This window comes from Melospiza georgiana, chromosome 24 (genome assembly GCF_028018845.1).
Source record: "Melospiza georgiana isolate bMelGeo1 chromosome 24, bMelGeo1.pri, whole genome shotgun sequence".
Lineage (NCBI taxonomy): Eukaryota > Metazoa > Chordata > Aves > Passeriformes > Passerellidae > Melospiza > Melospiza georgiana.
Window position 1 is genome coordinate 3779853 of NC_080453.1, and position 22877 is coordinate 3802729.

The 22877-nt window shown below is 52.3% G+C and overlaps 1 protein-coding gene across 7 annotated transcripts in view; it reads right to left on the reverse strand.

Moving 5' to 3' along the window:
* PUM1 (pumilio RNA binding family member 1) overlaps nt 1-22877 on the reverse strand; it is a 107688-nt gene that overhangs the window by 3426 nt on the left and 81385 nt on the right. For 4 of the 7 annotated variants that reach the window (XM_058040471.1, XM_058040474.1, XM_058040473.1 and 1 more), the window contains exons 14-21: nt 22612-22848; nt 15602-15869; nt 13575-13704; nt 12372-12506; nt 10933-11070; nt 9088-9213; nt 7387-7508; nt 3678-3870 (exon numbers count right to left, since the gene is read on the reverse strand). In XM_058040471.1, the coding sequence (XP_057896454.1) occupies nt 3678-3870; nt 7387-7508; nt 9088-9213; nt 10933-11070; nt 12372-12506; nt 13575-13704; nt 15602-15869; nt 22612-22848 (1349 nt within the window). The remainder of the gene's footprint in view (nt 1-3677; nt 3871-7386; nt 7509-9087; nt 9214-10932; nt 11071-12371; nt 12507-13574; nt 13705-15601; nt 15870-22611; nt 22849-22877) is intronic. The other 3 variants (XM_058040476.1, XM_058040475.1, XM_058040472.1) reach the window with 1 other exon arrangement.

Here is a 22877-nt window from a genome sequence, read left to right on the forward strand (position 1 = left end):
TGCTCTGCAGGGTCTTCAGGAGAGTGACAGGAGAAGGGAAATTGATCCAAACTAAGAGAGAGGGGGTATAGATAGGATATAGATGGGATACTGGCAATTGGCAATTGGGAATTGTTCCCTGGCAGGGTGGGCAGGGGCTGGGCTGGAATTGCCAGAGCAGCTGTGGCTGCCCCTGGAGCCCTGGCAGTGCCCAAGGCCAGGCTGGAGCACTTGGGACAGTGGGAGGTGTCTCTGCCATGGCAGGGGTGGCACTGGGTGGGATTTAAGGGTTTTCCAACCCAAAGCATTCCAGGATTCCATGCTTTCACCATTTTCTCCTCTCCAAGTGGATGTGCAGCATTCCCTGCTCCAAGGGTGGCCACATCCCACCACTGCCCCTAACCAGGGACCTCACCTCCAACTGCCCCTGGCTCAGCACCTCACAGTCCCTGGCATTCCTGTTCCTCTGCAGGGACCCCATTCCCAAAGCACAAATCCAACCTGGCCCCCCATTCCCAAAGCACAAATCCAACCTGGCCCCCCATTCCCAGCAGGAATGACTCCTGTGCCCAGCAGGAGCAGAGAAGCTCCAATTCCAACAATTCCTTCTCTGTCCAGCTTCTTTCCTTTCACTTTCTCCCTTTACGGACACAACTGTTAAAATCACTTTTCAATTTCATTTTTAAAATAAAAACTTTTAAAAAAATCCCATTTTTAGCCCCATCCCAAGCTGCTGTTTTCCACAACCAGCAGCCATTCCCACAGCCCCTGGCTCCATTTTTCCAGGCTTTCCTGCAGCCTGGGATCACAGCTGAAATCACATTCACTCAGGCCCACTTAGCTGTCAACCCTGAGCTATTTTTGACAGCCCCACTGATAATCTAATTTGCATTTTATCCAAAGGCTTTGCTCCATGGGAAAAAGAAAGTAAGAAATGTTAGGAACAATAATTTGTATTTTTTTTAATACATGACTCTCTGTTATGGATTTACAATTCCAGGGCCCTTCTGCTGCCACAGATAAATTGGGTGTATCCCTTGCCAGATATCTTTATTTAATTATCTTTAGCATTTCTTGTGCACTAAAACAGATTTGGGGTTAAAAGAATGACTCTGAGTGGCTCCTAAACCTAAGAATTACCATCCCTGAGGATTATTCCAGCTGTTTGTGTTGATTCTGTGCATGTGGAGGTCAAAGCAGCTCCCTCACACAAATTCCCATTGCTTACAGAAAAATCAGTCTGGTTTAGTCAAGGATGCTTAAATATAATTTAAAAAAAGCTTCATCAGCATTTGAATACCTGACATTATTCAAAATAAATAAATCTCAGCTTTTCCATGCCTGGGTCAGTCAGGATTTCATTTCTCTGGCTGTACCTGGGCTTTTTCATCAAGTAACCCCAACAAATGTCACTGAAGGAAATTAAAATCCCCTCAGCCCCACCCCCATCTAAAGCCTGTTATTCTCCATGCACTGCCATTCTGCAGCCCTGCAAATGTGACCTTTAAAAGCAGGAAAATGAAGATATTCCCTGTTCCAGGGCTCCCTGCCCCTGGAGCAGCGGGCACAGGGGATGGCAGCGAGGCAGAATTCATTCCAAACGGCTTCATTTGGATAAAGCTGAGCTCCTGGGCTGGCTGTGCACCCACACACTGCAGGGCAATGCTAAACCATGGGACTCTGGGATGTCAGGAGGATTCTCCTCCATGGAAAGGGTGGTCAGGCACTGGAACTGCCCACGGAGGTCTGGAGTGCCCAGCCCTGGAGGTGTCCAAGGAATTCCTGGAGGTGGCACTCAGGGCTCTGCTGGGGACAAGGCACAGGCTGGGCTTGGTGGCCTTGGGGGACTTTTCCAGCCTCAGGGATCCCAGGATACTGGGAAGTGTCACATCAAAATAATTTTAAAGTGAGAAACAGAGTATTTGATGAATGGCTGTGGGCTCTGAGGTGGCACCAGCACGGTGGCACCAGGCAAGGCCAGTGGCCTTGGAGGGACATGGAGGGACAGGTGGGGCTGGCAGCCACAGGAACAGGGACAGATCCAGCAGGGACACAGTCACAGGGACAGGGACACAGCCACAGGGACAGATCCAGCAGGGACACAGTCACAGGGACAGGGACACAGCCACAGCAGAGGGACAGATCCAGCAGGGACACAGTCACAGGGACAGGGACACAGCCACAGCAGAGGGACAGATCCAGCAGGGACACGGCCATAGGGACACAATGGGACACAGCCTGAGGCACACAGATGGACACAGCCCACAGGGATGGAGCAAGAGGGACAGAGCCCAAGGGACACAGCCCACAGGGACAGAGAGGGACACTGCCAAAGGGACACGGACCAAGGGACACAAGCAGCATGGACAGAGACACAGGGACAGAGGAGCACAGGCAGGAGGACACAGAGAGGGACACAAGCAGCAGGGGCAGAGGAGCACAGGGACAGAGAGGGACAGCTTGCAGGGACACAGGCAGGGGGACACACTGGGACACAGACAGAGGGACACAGAGGGACAGAGACAGGGGACACAGGCAGGGACACAGCCCCAGGCCCGGGTGGCTCCCGGTGTCACTCCGATGTCCCCAGCCCCAGGAGCACAGGCCCAGCCTGGCTGGCAGGAGCGCGGCGCCTGCTCGGTGCAGAACTGGGTCACTGGGACACGGGCACTGCTGCCAGCTCAGCTCCAGCCCAGGGCAGCTCTGCACTCCTCCAGAAAGCTGGAGAGGGATTTGTGACAAGGGAATGGAGTGACAGCACACGGGGAATGGCTGCACTCTGACACAGGGCAGGGACAGATGGGACACTGGGATGGAATTGTTCCTGGGACCCCAACATCAGCAGCACCTGGAGCTGCTGGAGAGAGTCCAGGAGCTGCTGGAGCTGCTGCAGGGCTGGAGCCCCTCTGGAGCCAGGCTGGGAGAGCTGGGGGTGCTGCCCTGGAGAGGAGAAGGCTCCAGGCAGAGCTCAGAGCCCTTGCAGGGCCTGAAGGGGCTCCAGGAGAGCTGCAGAGGGACTGGGGACAAGGATGGAGGGACAGGAGCCAGGGAATGGCTGCCAGTGCCAGAGGGCAGGGCTGGATGGGATCTTGGCAATTGGGAATTGTTCCCTGGCAGGGTGGGCAGGGGCTGGGCTGGAATTGCCAGAGCAGCTGTGGCTGCCCCTGGAGCCCTGGCAGTGCCCAAGGCCAGGCTGGGCATTGGGGCTGGCAGCACCTGGCACAGTGGCAGGTGTCCCTGGGCTGCAATCAGCTGCCATTGAAGATCCCTCCCCACCCAAACCACTCTGGCATTCACATTCCTCAACCAAGGATGGAAACCAGCACCAAAACCCATTGCAGCAAATGGAGAAAGGAAAGGAAAGAATGATTTCCTGGCTGGTTCCAGATGCCCCCAGTGCCATTTCCCACAGGGGGTTTGTAGCCTGGCAAGGCCTGGTTAGAGAGGTTTGGGCTGTGCCGGGGTGCCCAGAGCAGCTGTGGCCGCCCCTGGAGCCCTGGCAGTGCCCAAGGCCAGGCTGGAGCACCTGAGACAGTAGAAGTGTCCCTGAGGTGGAGCAGGATGAGTCTTGAGGTCCCTTCCGACCCAAACCTTCCATAATTTCCACCTCCCAGCCACTGAAACACTCCAACCCCTCCGCCATCACATCCCTCAGTGCCCAGCAGTGCCAGGCTGTCCCTCCCAGCCCCAGTGCCCACCTTGTGCATGACAATCTTCCTCTGGGCCGGCTCTGCCACGTCGATCATCTTCTGCACCACGTAGTTGGCGTACTGATCCTTCATCATGGTGTATAAGGCACTGTGGGGGCCGTCGTTCATGGTGCACACCTCGTCGATGAGCATGGCGCGCTCCGTGCGCGACGCGTGAGTCACACACTTCTCCACCACATTGCTGCGGGGACACGGCCGCGTCAGGGGATGGGGATGGGATGGGATGGGGATGGGAATGGGGATGGGGAATAGGGAATAGGGAATGGAGAATGGGAATGGGGAATGGGGAATGGGAACGGGGATGGGGAACGGGGATGGGGATGGGGATGGGGAATGGGGATGGGGAACGGGGATGGGGATGGGGAATGGGGATGGGGAACGGGAATGGGGAATGGGGATGGGAATGGGGATGGGGAACGGGGATGGGGATGGGGATGGGGAATGGGGAATGGGGATGGGGAATGGGGAATGGGGATGGGGAATGGGGATGGGGATGGGGAATGGGGATGGAGAATGGGAATGGGAACAGGGAGGGGAAGGGGAAGGGAATGGGGAATGGGGATGGGGAATGGGGATGGGGATGGGGAATGGGGATGGGGATGGGGAATGGGGATGGGGATGAGGAATGGGGACTGGGATGGGGATGGGGAATGGGGACGGGAATGAGGATGGGGAATGGGATGGGGATGGGAATGGGGATGGGAATGGGGATGGGGATGGGAATGGGGATGGGGATGAGGATGGGGAATGGGAATGGGAATGGGGATGAGGATGGGGAACAGGGATGGGGATGGGGAATGGGATGGGGATGGGGAATGGGAATGGGGAATGGGGATGGGGAATGGGGAATGGGCAAGGGGAATGGGGATGGGGAATGGGGATGGAGAATGGGAATGGGGAAGGGGAATGGGGAAGGGGATGGGAAGGGAATGGGGATGGGAATGGGGATGGGGAATGGGGATGGAGATGGGGATGGGGAATGGGGAATTGGATGGGAATGGGGAATGGGGAATGGGGAATGGGGATGGGGATGGGAATGGGGATGGGGATGGGAATGGGGAATTGGATGGGAATGGGGAATGGGGAATGGGGATGGGGATGGGGATGGGGATGGGGATGGGGATGGGGATGGGAATGGGGAATGGGGAAGGGGGATGGGAACGGGGATGGGGAACGGGGATGGGGAATGGGGATGGGAATAGGGAATGGAGAATGGGGAATGGGGAATGGGGAATGGGGATGGGGGATGGGAATGGGAATGGGGATGGGAATGGGGAATGGGGATGGGGATGAGGATGGGGAACGGGGATGGGGGATGGGGAATGGGGAATGGGATGGGGATGGGGATGGGAATGGGGAATGGGGAATGGGGATGGGGAACGGGGATGGGGAAGGGGATGGGAATGGGGATGGGGAATGGGGAATGGGGAATGGGGAATGGGGAATGGGGAACGGGAGTGGGAATTGGGAATGGGAACAGGGAATAGGAACTGGGAATGAGAACTGAGGAATGGGAACGGGAACTGGGAAATGGGAACTGGGAATGGGAACAGGAATGGGAACAGGGAATAGGAATGGGAACTGGGAGTGGGAACTAGGAAGGGGAACTGGGAATGGAGCAGGGAACTGGGAATGGAGCAGGGATCTGGGAACGGAGCAGGGAACTGGAAATGGGAACTGGAACTGGGAATGGAGCAGGGATGGGGATGGGGATGGGAATGGAAATGGGGAATGGGAATGGGGAATGGGGATGGGGAATGGGAGTGGGGATGGGATGAGGATGGGGAATGGGAATGGGGAATGGGAATGAGAATGGGAATAGGGAAATGGGAACTGGGAATGGGAACAGGAATGGGAACAGGGAATAGGAATGGGAACTGGGAAATGGGAGTGGGAACAGAAACTGGGAATGGGAACTGGGAATGCGAATGGGAACTGGGAAATGGGAACTGGGAATGGGAACAGGGAATAGGAATGGGAATGGGAACTGGGAGTGGGAACTAGGAAGGGGAACTGGGAATGGAGCAGGGATCTGGGAACGGAGCAGGGAACTGGAAATGGGAACTGGAACTGGGAATGGAGCAGGGATGGGAATGGAAATGGGGAATGGGGAATGGGGATGGGAATGGGGATGGGAATGGGGAATGGGGAACAGGAATGGGGATGGGGAATGGGGATGGCAATGGGAATAGGGAATGGGGATCGGGAATGGGGAATGGGAATGGGAGCAAGGAACTGGGAATGGGAACTGGGAATGGAGCAGGGAACTGGCAATCAGAACTGGGAATGAGAATGGGGAAAGGGAACTGGGAGCAGGAACTGGGAACAGGGAATGGGGCAGGGAACTGGGAACAGAAGCAGGGAACTGGGAATAGAATAGGGAACTGGGAATGGAGCAGGGACTGAGCACAGGATGTCTCCTCGAACCTTTTCACCCAGCCCTAAGAAGATCTCATGTGCTGCTACAAGGGCAGGGGATTTGTGCTGGCAGAGCTCAGCAATGTCAAACAAGATCTGGGATCTCAGTGGGAATTTGGGATCTGGACCAGCTCCTATTTCACCCCAATTTGTGCCTTGGGATCTGAGTGGGAATTTGGGAACTGGACCAGTTCAGACCAGTGTCCAGTGATGCTCTGTGAGGTCAAGGTCCACTCTCACTAGAGAAGCCCAGTTGTTGTTTTGATTTTCTCCCCACTGGAATGTGGTGGGAATGGACATCCAAGGTTAGAACAGCACAGAAATGCTGGTTCAGGAATGAAAACTCTCAGCCAAGCAGAGGATTTCCAGAATTCCTGAATATATTAATGAGCAGCCTGAGCTCTCTGGAGAGCCAGAAGTAGGGTACATGAAAGGGGACCACGAGCTGTGCTGGGCTCATCCCACACCCCTGCCTGACTCACAGCATCACCCAGCGGGTTTGCTCAGCTCAGGGGACCCTCCACTAATTAATGGAGCTGGAAAGAAGTTTGGGAAAAAAGAACCAGGCAAAGCAGGGAGGAAGAACCTGAAATAACAACGTGAAGACCACGGTCTCCTAATTCTCATTAATGTTCCACTTCCCTCGTGTCCATGGGTACTCTCATCAGAGGAAGGGGAGTTTTGAGCCTTTGAAGAGCTCAGCACTCATGTTCTGAGGGCTGGAAGCTCATCCAGCAGGGATTCACACACGTGGGAAGCAGTGCTTTGTCCTGACATCACAAATACCTGGATCCTGCCTCACTCACGCGTGGCTCTGCTGCATCTGGGAATGCTGCAGCTCCCCTTGGAGGGGTCCCTGGGTGTGACTCCAAAGGGACACAGCAAAGAGCTGGGAATGACTCTGTGGGTGGAAATTCCTCTGGGAAAAGTGGGATTGTGCTGCACTGATTTCCCAAATCTCCCCATAGCTGGACAGAGCATCCCAGGGCAGTGAATGTTCTTAAAATCCAAGGGGTAGTGACAACTTAAACCCCATGAAAATAAATCAGATAACCTAAATCACACAAGAATTCCTGGTTAAACTCAGGAGCTTGGATTAGAGCTACCCTTCCACATCTCCATCTTCCTCCATGACACACCTCACTTTATAACTGTTATAAATAACATTTTTTATGAAGCAAAAGTCCCTTTCACCTCCCCTACACCCACCCCTAAGCCTTCTGCAGCTCCTCCATGTGCCCATGCTCCCAGAGGGAGAATTTAAGGAAGGAATCACTACCTGGCAAATTTATGTTGACTCAACACAAGCACGTTGCCTCTGATTTCTGCTACGATCTTGCTCTTGTCCTCAGGCCGGCCGTGCTCCAGGACGTGCTGGATAACATAATTCCCATACTGATCCTGGGGGGAGACAGCACAAAGGGACACAAAAGGTGGGTAAGGAACTAGAAGCATTCCCAGCAAACTGATTCCCAAAGTGTATTCAGAGTTAAAAGTTCAACTAAAGATTAATTATAATGTTTACTGTACAAATCAGATCAAGACTTTCTATTTCTGCAAGAAGGTGCATTCTAGGGTGGTACCAGGTGGTAAAATGATGCATTTTTGTAGAAATTTTCTTATTTATAGAACTCAAAATTATATCCTTGCACAGGGAATGCCCATATTCTGCTTATTCCCCGTTTTTTTCCCTCTCTTCAGGCTCAAACCTACCAAATCCTATGTCCTGGAGGGGTGTGCCATGGGTCTGGCTATTGGACACTGTTCTGAATTTGGGGATTTTCAGATCACAGGATATTGATTTTCTAGTTCAGGGCACCAAAAGCTTGGCTTGATATCCATGCCCAGCCACTTCCCTCTTCCCAATGCTGAGCACACAGGACTTGGGCATTGGACCAGCTCATATTTCATCACTTTGTGCCTTGGGATCTGAGTGGCAATTTGGGAACTGAACCAGGACTGAGTTTGCCATTTTTTAGCTAGTATTTCACCAGTTTGTGCCTTGGGATCCAAATGGGAGTTTGGGAGCTGAACCAGAACTGGATTTGCCATTTTTTAGCTCATATTTCACCAGTTTGTGCCTTGGGATCCGAGTGACAATTTGGGAAGCGGACCAGGAGTGGCTTTGCTGCTTTCTCCACAGGCTCCAAGAGCAGAATCCGTGTAAAACCCTGGCACACCAGGCTCTCCCAGGGACTGCAGGGAGCAGGGAAGGCAGCCAGGAGGGGCTGAGCACAGAACCAACTCTTTTTAAGAATCCCAGTGACTTTGAATTCCTAAAGCCAGGAGGGATGCCAGGAGCTGATTCACTCCTTTTCCTTGCAGTGATCAGCTCCTGGCATCCCTCCTGCACTGGGGCTCCTGGAACAGCTCCTGGCTCTTCCCTGCACTGGAGAGAAGCCCCAGTGTGACCGTGTTCACATGGGTCTGAGGACGAGGGAAGAGATGAGGATCTGACTCCATGTTTCAGAAGGCTGATTTATTATTTTATGATATGTATTACATTAAAACTATACTAAAAGAATAGAAGAAAAGGTTTCAGCAGAAGGCTGGCTAAGAATAGAATAGCAAAGAATGATAACAAAGGTTTGTGGCTTGGACAGAGAGTCCAAGCCAGCTGGCTGTGATTGGCCATTAATTACAAACATCTAACAAGGGCCAATCCCAGATGCACCTGTTGCATTTCACAGCAGCAGATAATCAATGTTTACAATTTGTTCCTGAGGCCTCTCAGCTTTTCAGGAGGAAAAATCTTAAGGAAAAGATTTTTCATGAAAAGATGTCTGTGACACACCAGGATGTGGGGCCTCCTCAGGCAGGGAGGTGCCAACACCCCTGGCACCCCTGGACCTGTGCCCATGGCCAAAGCAGGCAGTGCTGAAATTCCTGCCTGCTGTGCTCACTGCCATCCCTTCTCCAGGTGGGAATCTCCCTGCAGGAGCTGTCCCAGCACTCAGCAGTGACCTGGGCACCCACTGACCTGCACCAGCTGCTCCGTGTGCTGGTGGAGCTCCTCCAGGATGGGCAGGGTCTGCTCGGGCAGGCAGTGCTCCAGGATCCGCTGGATCACCCGGCAGCCGTAGGGGTGCGTGGACAGAGCAAACACCTGGGGACAAAGGACAGCCAGACACGTGCCATTAATCCTTGGGAATCCCAGAAACCTGCCAGCATTCCTGCAGGGAACGCCAGCACCAGCTGGGAAACACCCACTGGGATCACAGGCACATCCCATCCCCACCTGGGGAAATCTCAGCTTCCCCATCTATAAAAAACCAAATAGTAAAACCTCTTCATTCATAAAAAAAAAACACCCCTGGAACAACCAAGCATTGCTGGAAGCTTGGTTATTCTTTCCAAATTATTCCAGCACATTGTTTGCCAGCACAAATTTTAAGCTATTTAAGAAATGCTATGAGCCAGAAAAGTTAAAAATGCCCAGCAAAGGATTTTCCTCAACTTGTTTGGATTTGTTTAAAAGCCTTAACAGTGCTTAGGAGAAATGACAACAAAGAATCTTTCTCATTTCTAATGGATTAGCAGATCTGTGGGTGAGAACATGACACATTCTGTTATTGCTGCTCCGTTTTCTGTCTGAAGCACAAAGTCCCGTTTGGTTGCTTTGATTTAACAACAGCAGCAAATCCAAGCACTGAAGTTTAAATCAACAGTCACACATTTTTAATAACTGGTGAGTAAACCCTGCAGGGAAACAGGGCTTGGAGTGCAATTAACTGCAGGAAAATCATCTGGAGGTGCTAAGTTTAATCTGCTGTGTGAAGGTTCAGATAAAACTGCGGCAAGTGGTCAAGGAAATGTCAGCGCCATCAGCTGAGCTCCCAGAGATGTTTCTGCCTTGTAAACTCCCAGTGGAAAATCCAAACCTAAACTCTAATCAGGAGCAAGTTTCCAGGCAGAATCCTGCTTGTTCTGACCAACCAACCAAATCCTGACTTTCCCCAGACTCCCAGCTCCTGGTTCCTGCTATAACAGCCCCTGGCTGTCCTCACATCCCTGGGTAAAGTCCTCAAAACTTCAAAGTGCCCCTGCAAAGCCAATTAATTTGAGGTTGGGAACATCCCAAAAGCAGCACTTTTGTACTGGGGCATGAGGCAGGCAGAGTAAAGCCAGCCACAACTGACACCCAATGATCAATTCAGGAGAGGACACCAATAAAAAAGCAAAGAACTAAGAGAGTCAAGGACAATTGTCCATTTCTAGATGAAACTCCTGCATTTTCCCTGCTCTGAGGCCCCTGGGAAACAGCATTCAGCATTCCTCTAAGCCACCTGCACAGACAGGGATGGATCATAATAAAACTTTGCCTTCCTGTGCATCCTCCATTTTCCTCTCTGCTCCCTTCAAAGAGAAACAAATCTGAAATGCCAAAATTCACCAATTCTTTGGGTTATCAAGGGTCACCTGTCACTAAAAGGGGATCAGCTCTGGGCTCACAACTTGCTGGGATTTTACACAAGTGAGGTGATAATTAAGGAATTAATGAAGTCTAGACATGGCTAAGGTACCTCAGCAGCACAAAACTCTGCTCACCACCTTCACTGGAAGATGGATTAGGGAGAGCCTTGTATTCCCTCATCACTCAAAAATACTCAATATTCCAGGAGAACAGACTCGTGCAAGGAGGTTTTACTCTGACAGCTCTGCCCAGAAATGACAACACAGATGTGACCAAGGAGTTTCTGGACCTTCACGTGGCTGAACCAACTCTGCAAGCACCAGCTGCTAAAACTGAGAATTCGCAGGAGATGAAATTCCAGCCACTCTGAGGCTGTTCCAAGCTGGCAGCAGGAGCTGGCCAGGGCCTCACCTGTCCCTTGAAGGCATCAATGATGAACTGCAGGGACTGGGGCTGCACACACTCGATGCACTTCTGCACCACGTGGTTCCCGTTCTGGTCCTTGACGCACTTGAGCACGTGCCCGTCCAGCTCCCGAACCATCTCGTTCTACAGAGGGCACAGCACAAACAGAAAGCACCACCAGCATCCCCAGCTCAGAGGGCACAGCTGGCACTGCTGGCATGGGCAGGAATGGCACAGGAGTGAGGGGTGCTCCCATGGCCAGGAGTGAGGCTTGGTTGGACACAAACCAGCAGGGAAAATCCTGCTCTGACACCCTGTTAGCAGCCTGGCCTGCAGGGAGGGCCCTGGAACGGGAGCTTGGAGCTCCATTCCAGCCCAAACCACCGTGGGACTCTAGGAAGATGAAGCCCTCCTTTCTGATGAGCATCCTCTTCCAAGAATCCAAATGAAAGAAATCCTGACTGAGCCACTGCTTTCCTCTGTATCCCCCATTTTCCTCTCTGCTCCCCTCAAGGAGAAGCAAATCTAAAATGCACAAAGTTCACAAACTCTTTGGGTTATCAGGGTCACCTGTCACTAAACAGGGTCAGCTCTGGACTCAGAACTTGCTGGGATTTTACACAGGTGATAGTTAAGGAATTAATGAAGTTTAGACAAGACTGATGTACCGCCCATGCAGGGTGGAAGCCTCACTCACAAACAGAAATGACATTTTGGAGCATTTTAATGCTTTGACAAGATCTGGGTGAATTGAGTTTTGTAACTGAATCAAACCCAGGAATTTGGGGAGCACTGAGTACTGAAAAATGCCCCTCTGGAGGAGACAGTGAATCCTTGGAGCTGCAGAGCTGGAGCCTGGGCACAGCCCTGCTGACACACTTGGCTCAGGCTCAGCCTAAAGGGAGGGACCATTCCTAAAGCCTCTTTCATATTTCTAATTTCATAACCTACATTGAGATTCCTGTTACAACCATTCCCAACCCTTTCTGCCCAGCGTATTTTTCATCTCAATTCATTGCTCCTAAAGCCCTTGAGGAAGTGCTTTATTAATGAGCTCTGAGTGGGGCTATCAGCCACATCTCTCCAAAGCCAGGACGAGGAGCTCCTCATCCATCTCCCTGCAGGAGCACAGGATGCTGACCCACATAGCAGTAACTCAGTGAATATTAAAGGCAAAACTCCTCCTTCAAGGGATTTAAAAATCTCTTTTAATTCAGCCTCATTTTCAGTTTTCCCTACACACATGATCTGCTTCCAGGGAATTAAGAGAGAAGCAGCCCCATGGCCAGGGAAGGGGAACAAGGAGGTGACAATGACAACCAAGGACAGCGGCACGGACTCGTCACACACAAACATGCCAGGGACGAAACCAAGGGAACAGCAGGCACAAGAGGGACAGTTCAGGAACATCAAACATCAAGAAGAAAGTTAAAATTGAAACTTACAATTACCTGCTGGTCTGGGGGGATGAACTCCAGGGCCTTCTGGATGACCCTGCAGCCGTACATCTGCAGGGCCAGGGAGAGCACGTGCCCACGGATGCGCTCTGCCAGCGCCAGCTTCTGCTCCAGGCTGCCAAACTGGGACAGGAGAAACAGTCACTGCCAGGACAGACCCCTGTGCAGGCACTGGCACTGCCCTCCCACCCTGGAGGGGCAGGAGCTGCCCACTGAGAAGATCAAAGATCAGCCCCATGGGAAAGGGGTGAACTGGCACAGCCAGATGGGTTCTGTGCCTGCCTGCACACCCCAAAGGGACTGGGGCCACCAGGGTGACAAACCAACAATGGACAGGTCACCATGGGAAAGGGGTGATGTGGCACAGCCAGATGGGTTCTGTGCCTGCCTGCACACCCCAAAGGGGATGGGGCCACCAGGGTGACCAACCAACCCTGGGCATGTCACCATGGGAAAGGGGTGATGTGGCACAGCCAGATGGGTTCTGTGTCTGCCTGCACACCCCAAAGGGGCTGGGGCCACCAGGGTGACCAACCAACCCTGGGCAGGTCACAGCCCCAGGGCTGCTGAGTTCCAGAAGTGCTGGACAAGGGCTCAGGCGTGCCCAGGGTGGGAATGCTGGGGTGTGTGGGTGGGGCTGGATTTGAGCCTTGTGGGTCCCTTCCAGCGAAGGAGGTTCTGTGATTCTCATTCTCAATTACTGGGCAGAAGCACCAGAACACCTGGAGAAGGAGCAGACCAGTGTCCAGAGAGAGGGGTGGAGGGACACAACACCTTTCCAGCAGCTGCTGTTACTGCAGAAGTTTCTCCCTTGTTCCCAAGCCCAGAAGCAATGACAGCTCAGTGCAGCACCCTGGACAAGCTGTGCTGGATCTGCACTCACAGAATGCCAGGGAGGTTTGGGCTGGAAGGGACCTTAAGGCTCAGCCCATTCCAACCCCCATCCACCTTCCACTGGAAATTTACATCTCCTGAACGTTGCTCTTTATTGTGACACATTGTGCTTCTCCAAGTGTCACTTTTCAGATTAATCTGAGTCCCACCCCTCAGTCACCCCAGCAGTGAAGATCCAACAGCTTGTGGGGAGGAGATGGTGCCAGTGCTGAAGGGGTTCAGCCTCAAGGCAGGGTTTGCCAGGCTCATCCAACACCTCAGCACAGCAGGAGGAGCTGCAGGGGAGGGCACACTCACCTCGAAGAACTTCTGAATGACGTAATTCCCAAACACATCCACCATGAGCTGATAGGCTGCCTGCAGGATCTCGTTGAACACCAGCTGACGCTCTGCTGGGGTGGCACGCTCCAGTTTCAGCTGAATAAATCTGAAAAGGAGGTCTTGGAGTGATGCCACGGGCACATCTGCTCATTCAACCCTGCCTTCCCAAAGCCTCACCCGTGTGTTCCAGAAAGGACCATGAAAAATCCCATTACACCGTGAAGATTAAGCACTTTCATTAACCTAAGCTTCCTATCACAAGTTAAATATTCAAATTTAAGACATTTTAGTCATCCACAACTTGTAAAGCTCTTGCAAACACAGCTATTTCATCCAGCCATCTGAAAGCTTGGGGTGGTCACAGCCATGAGGTCCATGGCCACATGCTGGAATCTTCATTCCAAGCAAAGCAGATCTCAATGGAGTAATGGAGAATGGCCTCGTTTCCAGATGGCCTTTGAAATGGATTTAGCTGTGCCAGCAGGGTGAGTGAGCAAACCACACAGCAGGGAAGCTCCTTTTCACAGAATCGCTGGGTTGGAAGAGACCTTCAAGACCATCGAGTCCCACCCAGCCCCAACACCTCAACCAAACCCTGGCACCCAGTGCCACATCCAGGCTTTGTTAAACACCCCAGGGATGGGGACTCCACCACCTCCCCAGGCAGAACATTCCAGAACTTTATCACCTTTCTGTAAAAAACTTTTTCCTAATATCCAACCTGTATTTCCCTTGGGGCAGCTCCAGGCTGTGTGCTCTGGTTCTGTCAGTGCCTGGAGAAAAAAGCCCAACCCCAGCTGAGCACAGGCACCTTTCAGGAGCTGCAGAGGGTGATGAGATCACCCCTGAGCCTCCTTTTCTCCCGGCTAAATTTGAGGAGGAATTCCTGCAACCAGCACTTGTCCCCAACCCTGGACAACAACCCCAGGCACGCACAGGGTGGGATCTGGGGTGTCTGGGCAGGGCCAGGAATTGGACAGGATTCTGAGGTGGGATTTCTAAGAAGAATTTCAAGGTGGGATTTCGAGGCAGGATTCCCTCACTGAAAGGTGTTCAGGCATTGGAACCACCCAGGGAGGTTTGGAGTCGCCATCCCTGGAGATGCCAACGTCCCTGGACTGGACAATCCCTGGGGATTCTGAGCCTGACACTGGCTTGGCTGTTCCTGCTTATTCCCTGATGTGCCTCAGCTTGGGGAAGTGACACAAAACACAACTGTGAAACTCAACTGTGAAACTCAACTGTGAAACTCAACTGTGAAATGCAACCAACAAAACACAACTGCAAAACAACTACTGCGAAATGGAACCAACAAAGCAACAACCGCAAAACTCAACCAGCAAAATGGAACCAACAAAACACAACTGCAAAACTCAACTGGCAAAACAGAACCAACAGAACAACAAGCACAAAACACAACTGCGAAATGGAACCAACGAAACACAACCACGAAACACAACCAACAAAACACAACTGTGAAACATAACTATGAAACACAACCAACAAAACACAACCATGAGACATAACCATGAAACACAGCCACAAAACACAACCATGAGACATAACCATGAAACACAGCCACAAAACACAACCAACAAAACACAACCATGAGACATAACCATGAAACAGCCACAAAACACAACCACGAGACATAACCATGAAACACAACCAACAAAACACAACCATGAGACATAACCATGAAACACAGCCACAAAACACAACCAACAAAACACAGCCATGAGACACAACCATGAAACACAGCCACAAAACACAACCAACAAAACACAACCATGAGACATAACCATGAAACACAGCCACAAAACACAACCAACAAAACACAACCATGAGACATAACCACGAAACACAATCACGAAACACAGCCACAAAACACAACCATGAGACATAACCACGAGAAACAACCACGAAACACAATCACGAAACACAGCCACAAAACCCAACGGATACTCCCCGAGGAGCAGCCGCGCCCAGGCTGCCCAGCCCACCTGGATCCGTGCTGGTCCTGGGAGAACTCCATGATGTGGCCGGCGATCTCGCGCAGCTGCAGGTTGGGGTAGCGGTTGTTGCGGAAGTCCTCGAGCAGGCGGCTGCGGCCCGAGGGCATGACGTCGGACATGCCGTAGCGCAGGCGCGAGGACGGGAACAGCGTGCTGCTGGGGCTGAACAGGCTGGAGGCGCTGCTCGCGCTGCGGTACTTGGCCTCCGCCCCCGGCGCCGCCGAGATGTAACGGCCACTGCCGTTCGTCAGCCCCCCTGCGAGGGACAGGGAGAGCATGGCATCAGGGAACGGGGCACGGAACGGGGCAGGGATGGGATCAGGGAATGGGGCACGGAACGGGGCAGGGATGGGATCAGGGAATGGGGCACGGAATGGGGCAGGGATGGGATCAGGGAACGGGGCAGGGATGGGATCAGGGAACGGGGCACGGAATGGGGCAGGGAGGGGATCAGGGAACGGGGCAGGGATGGGATCAGGGAATGGGGCAGGGATGGGATCAGGGAATGGGATCAGGGAACGGGGCAGGGATGGGATCAGGGAATGGGATCAGGGAACGGGGCAGGGATGGGATCAGGAAACGGGGCAGAGATGGGATCAGGGAACAGGATCAGGGAACAGGGCAGGGATGGGATCAGGGAATGGGATCAGGGAACGGGGCATGGATCGGATCAGGGAACAGGGCATGGATCGGATCAGGGCATAGATGGGATCAGGGAACAGGGCAGGGATGGGATAAGGGAATGGGGCAGGGATAGGATAAGGGAATGGGGCAGGGATAGGATAAGGGAATGGAGCAGGGATGGGATCAGGGCAGGGATGGGATAAGGAACAGGGCACAGATGGGATCAGGGAATGGACTGAATAAGGGAACAGGGCATGGATGGGATCAGGGAATGGGGCAGGGATGGGATCAGGGAACGGATGGGATAAGGAACACGGCACAGATGGGATCAGGGAATGGACTGAATAAGTGAACAGGGCATGGATGGGATCAGGGAACAGGGCAGGAATGGGATCAGGGAACAGGGCAGGGATGGGATAAGGGAATGGGGCATGGATGGGACAAAGGGAACAAGGCATGGATGGGCATGGGTCTCGTGGGACAAGGGAACAAGGCATGGATGGGGATAAGAGAACAGGGCATGGATGGGGATAAGGGAACAAGGCAAGCATGGGCCTTATGGGGACAAAGGAACAAGGCACAGATGGGCCTCATAGGGACACAGATGTGACACTGGATCCCCGAGTTCTAGTCCAATATGGGGGCAGGTCTGACATTCAGCTAAGCAGGATTTTGAGGTGAGATTTCTAAGAAGAATTTCTAGGCAGGATTTCCTCACTGGAAGGGTGTTCAGGCACTGGAACCACCCAGGGAGGTTTGGAATCCCCACCCCTGGAGATGCCAAAGGAATGAACATGTGGCACTCAGTGCCCCAGTGGAGACTGGTCACAGGCTGGACCTGAACACCTTGGAGGGCTTCTCCAACCTTGAGGATCCTGTTTTATGATGGTCAGGCCTTGGAACTGCCCAAGGAGGTTTGGATTCCCCATCCCTGGAGCTGTCCAAGGAATTCCTGGGCATGGCACTCAGCTGGGCTGGTTGATCAGCCACAGGTGGGACCCAATGACCCCAGAGGGCTTTTCCAACCTCCATGATCCCATTTTGTGATTCCTGACTGAGCTGCCCACCAAGGAATTGAGATGGGGATGTGTCCAAGCATCTGTGGCACTGCTGGATTAGGCTGGGAACAGCTACAGACTCCAACAAAGAACTCTGATGATCCCTTCTAAACCAGGATATTCTGTGATTCTGACTCTATCCAATGACATCACATCTCTGACTGTGGCTTTCTGACAGGGTGTAACAACTTCTGTTCCTCCTCCTGTGTGCAAAATGTCTGAACCAGAGCAGTGGCAATCCCAACACTCCCAAATTTCAGCTTTTTTGCTGCTTCTACTGTATTTGCATCCATCCTCAGGTTTTTCCCACCTCTCCTGCTGCCCTGGCCAGGACTGAGTTGAAAGAAGTGTGCTGGGGGTGGGAGATAGATATAAAGGTAAAAAAAAATGTGGATATAAAAGCACAAATCTATCACTATTAAACACAAGTAGATACTAATAAATTAATTCCAAGTAAGGTTTTAAACCCCTGTGCTTTCACAAATAGCCAAAAATCTGCAGCCACATTAACAGAGATGCTGTGGGACCCAAAACAGGAATATGGGGACAGGTGATGCTTCATCCCATAAAGAGAAGCTTTGGTAGGAACAAACTTAAACCTCCCAGTGCAGTTTCCCTGCAATTTTCAGGTTGTGGCTCGGCACTGTGGCAGAGGATTCGATTCCTGCCTTTCCTGCAGGGCTTGGGATCCCTCTGCTGGTGCAGGAGGAGCCTGCACGGATTTTCCTGGGTGGAACGAAGTCTAGGGAACACATGCTGATCACACAGGGACCTGCAGGGCCCAGGTGAGGCAGGGGAATGCCAGGGAAATGAGCTGCAGGAATCTGGGCCATGGAGGGGACAGCTCCAAGGAAACCTTGGCAGGGCTGGCTGCAGAGGGGCAGCTCCTGGCAGCTGGGCTGGAATTAAAACATTCCATAAAAACAGAGCTGAGGGAGCTGCACTCCTCAGCCATGGACACCTGGAGGAAGCAGCCATGCAGGAAACTGGATGAGAACTCTGTATCTGATAACAGCCTAATTAATTATTAATTATGACCTCTGTGGCTCACTTCCAGCTCAGGATATTTTGTGATTCTACATCTCTGAGTTGGGCAAATTTCTCTGGAGCTGGTGCCAGAACTCTCCTTGCCCAAGGAAGGGAGACACTCTTTTTCCTCCTGTTTTTCCCAAGGAAAAGGAGAGCTGAGAGCTCCTTGTGCTGCCTTGCAATGGAGTGCCCAGCACCTCCTGCACCCCAACTCCCACACTGAGCAACAACTCCCAAAAGGCAGCAGGTGATATTCCTGACATTCCTGATATTCCAGTCTCCTGGAAGGAGCAGGATTGCCACAGGATGAGTAAAGCACTTCCCAGGTGAGGAAACCCAGGAGGGACAAGCTGAGCAATGGGGCACCGATGCTTCCCACACAGCTGGAATTCTCAAAATTCCCACTTGTTGTTTCAACACCTGGAGCAAAGTTCAGAGCTGGGACTGAAGTGGAAAATGGTTCATGATGGGAAAGGGCAGGTTTGGCACTCAGGCTGATATGATATCTCTTGGTTAGGAGCACAATCAGTACAGAAAATCTGCCAGAGGTTTTCTGAGAGAGCCCCAATCACTTGGGGATTCAGAGTGACTCCACTTTCCCCCCTGGATGTCTCTCCTGATGGGAATGCTGAGTGCAGGTTTCCCCAGGATGCCCAACATCATCCTGGGAACACAGAGATTCTGTGGGGAACAAGCTCCCTAAATCAAAATTCTGAATCCCACCAAAGGCCTGAAACCTCAGGGTGCCTCCAGCTCCTCTGTGCCAGGACTGGGTCAGATCCCAGACTTCAGTGACAAAACAGCTCCTTCTTCCTCTGGAGCCAGGCTGGGAGAGCTGGGGGTGCTGCCCTGGAGAGGAGAAGGCTCCAGGCAGAGCTCAGAGCCCTTGCAGGGCCTGAAGGGGCTCCAGGAGAGCTGCAGAGGGACTGGGGACAAGGATGGAGGGACAGGAGCCAGGGAATGGCTGCCAGTGCCAGAGGGCAGGGCTGGATGGGATCTTGGCAATTGGGAATTGTTGCCTGGCAGGGTGGGCAGGGGCTGGGCTGGAATTGCCAGAGCAGCTGTGGCTGCCCCTGGAGCCCTGGCAGTGCCCAAGGCCAGGCTGGGCATTGGGGCTGGCAGCACCTGGCACAGTGGCAGGTGTCCCTGGGCTGCAATCAGCTGCCATTGAAGATCCCTTCCCACCCAAACCACTCTGGCATTCACATTCCTGAACCAAGGATGGAAACCAGCACCAAAACCCATTGCAGCAAATGGAGAAAGGAAAGGAAAGAATGATTTCCTGGCTGGTTCCAGGTGCCCCCAGTGCCATTTCCCACAGGGGGTTTGTAACCTGGCAAGGCCTGGTTAGAGAGGTTTGGGCTGTGCCAGGGTGCCCAGAGCAGCTGTGGCTGCCCCTGGAGCCCTGGCAGTGCCCAAGGCCAGGCTGGAGCATCTGGCACAGTGGGAGGTGTCCCTGCCATGGCAGGGGTGGCACTGGGTGGGATTTAAGGTCTCTCCCAGCCCAAACCATTCCCTGATTTCTCTGTAGTCCCACAAGCACGGATCCAGGATTTCAGGGCTCCAGGGGCAGCCACAGCTGCTCTGGCAATTCCAGCCCAGCCCCTGCCCACCCTGCCAGGGAACAATTCCCAATTGCCAAGATCCCATCCAGCCCTGCCCTCTGGCACTGGCAGCCATTCCCTGCCTCCTGTCCCTCCATCCTTGTCCCCAGTCCCTCTGCAGCTCTCCTGGAGCCCCTTCAGGCCCTGCGAGGGCTCTGAGCTCTCCCTGGAGCCTTCTCCTCCCCATCAGAACTGATTTTATAACAAAAGAAATCAGACCTCCCCTTCCCACTGCCCTCCACTACCAATGAAAGAGAAACCTGAAAAAAATAAAATGACTTTTCATGGATTTCAAGGTCAAATCCCCCAAAATCTGAGCTATCCCAGGTGACATCTGACCTACAGCATCACCCAGCATGGAACCAGCCATGGAGGGGACAAAGCCACAATGACAGGAATATTTTGGGAAGATGGGAAGCCTCACACTGATCCTCTGCAGCACAACCCATTTCCGGGGGTGCTAATTCCAATTTCTTTCCAGAGTTTGTTCCCAGACAGATCTACCCTCTTCTGATCCAGAGGAATTCTCAAGATTCTTTGATTCCAAAGAATTTTTAGGATTCTTTTTTTCTGCAAGGGCAACCAGCTTTTTCCCAGGTTTGGAATCTGCTTCCTCCTCAGCACTAATTTATTGTGGCCATTTAACTGTCAGCCAAGGCCTCCACAGCTGCATAAATAAAGTCAAAACCCTCCCAGTTCTATTAAAGCTCTCAACAAGGCACGATGGTAAATCTAAACTTGATCTCCAAGAATCATATTTATGGCTATTCCAGCTAAGCTAGAGCCAGCACTGGATTTATCACACATGCATGGAACACACATAATAAATAGACAGTCTGCTGAGGGGGGAGAACTGCTCTGAGAAGCAGAAGTTTCCTTAAACCCAGCAGATTCATGACACAACCAAAACCAAGTGAATTTTTGGAGGAATATTAAATTACCTGCTGTAGGTGCAACAAATAATCTCTTTGGTTTGTTTATGAGGGAATGAACACTGCAGGAGGTTCAGATGGGCACTGCTTTATTATTTAATATTTGCTTTCTTTATTTTTAAGATTTATTTTATTGTGGGCCAGGCAGAAGCTCTTTGAGAAGCTTCAGCTGCACAAAGTCGTGGATCTTCTCAAAATGATTTCTCCTGTGCTTTTGATAAGGCCACACTGATGGGAAATTTTCCAAGGTAAACTCACCAAATCCTCAGCTCAAAGCTGAGCACTGCTCCAGGGAACATTGGTTAAAACGAGGAATTGTACTCCAAGCTCATTATTCCCAATTTAATGGGTATTTTAAAACATCCCTTTTAAAACCATTTAAATTGAAGATGAACTCTCCTTATCTATTTTACTCCACAAACCATTGCTGCTTTTACCAAGACCAGTGCAAGAAAATCCCGGTTTATAAACACTTGGGAATATTATCCCTAATTTTGAGCTGAGGAAATGTCTCAGTCTGGAAATGGGGGTTTGTGTCCTATCCCTATCTGATGAGGCAGTTCTCTGCTGTTCTCAGGGCAGTTTTCTTCATCTCTCCCACAGCCAATCCTCCCTCCAGGAGATCTCTGCTGTCCATGGCCACTGAGTGTCCCTGCAGGGCTGATCCAATTCCAGCATCCCATGGGCAGATGCTGCGCCCAGGGCAGGAGCCAAGCATTCCTGCCTGGATGCAATCTGAGCCTGGCACAGCACAGCAGCCTTTGCCCCCTGCATTGCCAGAGGAGCAGCTTTCTGCTGCCCTGCATGGCCAGAGGGAGCCCAGGCCCATCTGCAGCAGCCCTGGAGCTGCAGAGGAAAACTCCCCCCTTGTGCAGGATCCCTGCTGCAGCAGAGCCACAGCTGGCACTGCAGGAGGGCTGAGCCCCCATGGGATGGGGCTGTGCCACCAGCCTGAGCCACAGCGTGCCAGGGCCTGCTCTCACTCTGGCAGGGCTTTGTTTGTGCTATTGCATTTGTATTTTTAATTTCCTAGTGCAAAACTTCTATTCCTATTCCCATGTCTTTTCCTGAGAGCTTTTTCATTCCCAAATCACAATAATTCAGAGGGAGAGGGTTTGCATTTTCCATTTCAGGGGTGGCTCCTGCCTTCCTCAGTAGACACCTGGCTGTTCAAACCAAGACAGGAACTCATTCCATGTCCCACAGCTCTTCCAGGAACCCAAAAGGATGAAAAATCAGCACGGCTGGGCCAGAGCTCAGCAGAGCCAAAGCCTGGAGGGCTCCTGGGCAAAAATCAGCTTTTATTTTATTTTTATTTTTTTCCCTAATAAACAACTACTATTCCTATTCTTATATCCATATCCTTGCCTGAGAGCCTGTTAATTTCAAAATTATAATAATTCAGAGGGAGGGGGTTTGCATTTTCCAAGAACTACTATTCCTATTCCCAAATCTTTTCCTGAGAGCCCCTTGATTTCAAAATGATAATAACTCAGAGGGAGGGGGTTTGCATTTTCCATTTCAGGGGAGGCTCTTGCTTTCCTCAGCAGACACCTGGCTGTTCAAACCAAGTCAGCAAAGAGGAGGGAAGATGGAAACCCCTTCCCAGCTGAACCCTGCAGGACACACACACTCTCCAGGAGGCCTGGACCTGAATTAAAGATTGTTCTCCACCTAAATCATCGTGTGACCCTCAGAACTCTTGCCTGGGGGACCAGAGGTGCTGCAGGAGAGCAGAGCAGGGCTCTTACCCAGGTTGAGGCTGGAGGAGGATCCGTGTGAGGACAGGGAGGGAGGAGGAGTCTGCGAGTGCCCGGGGCCCTGGCTGGGCAGGGGCATGCCCACGGGCCCGGGGGATGAGGAGAAGCCCAGGCCGTTGTAGAAGCTGTGCCCGATGGGGGTCAGGCTGCTCGAGGTCCTCTTGTACAGCTCGCTGCTGCCCGTCAGCGAGTCACGGCGCGAACCGCTGCCCGTGGTGGAGTTCGCCACTGCGGAAACGGGAAACGGGATAAATGGT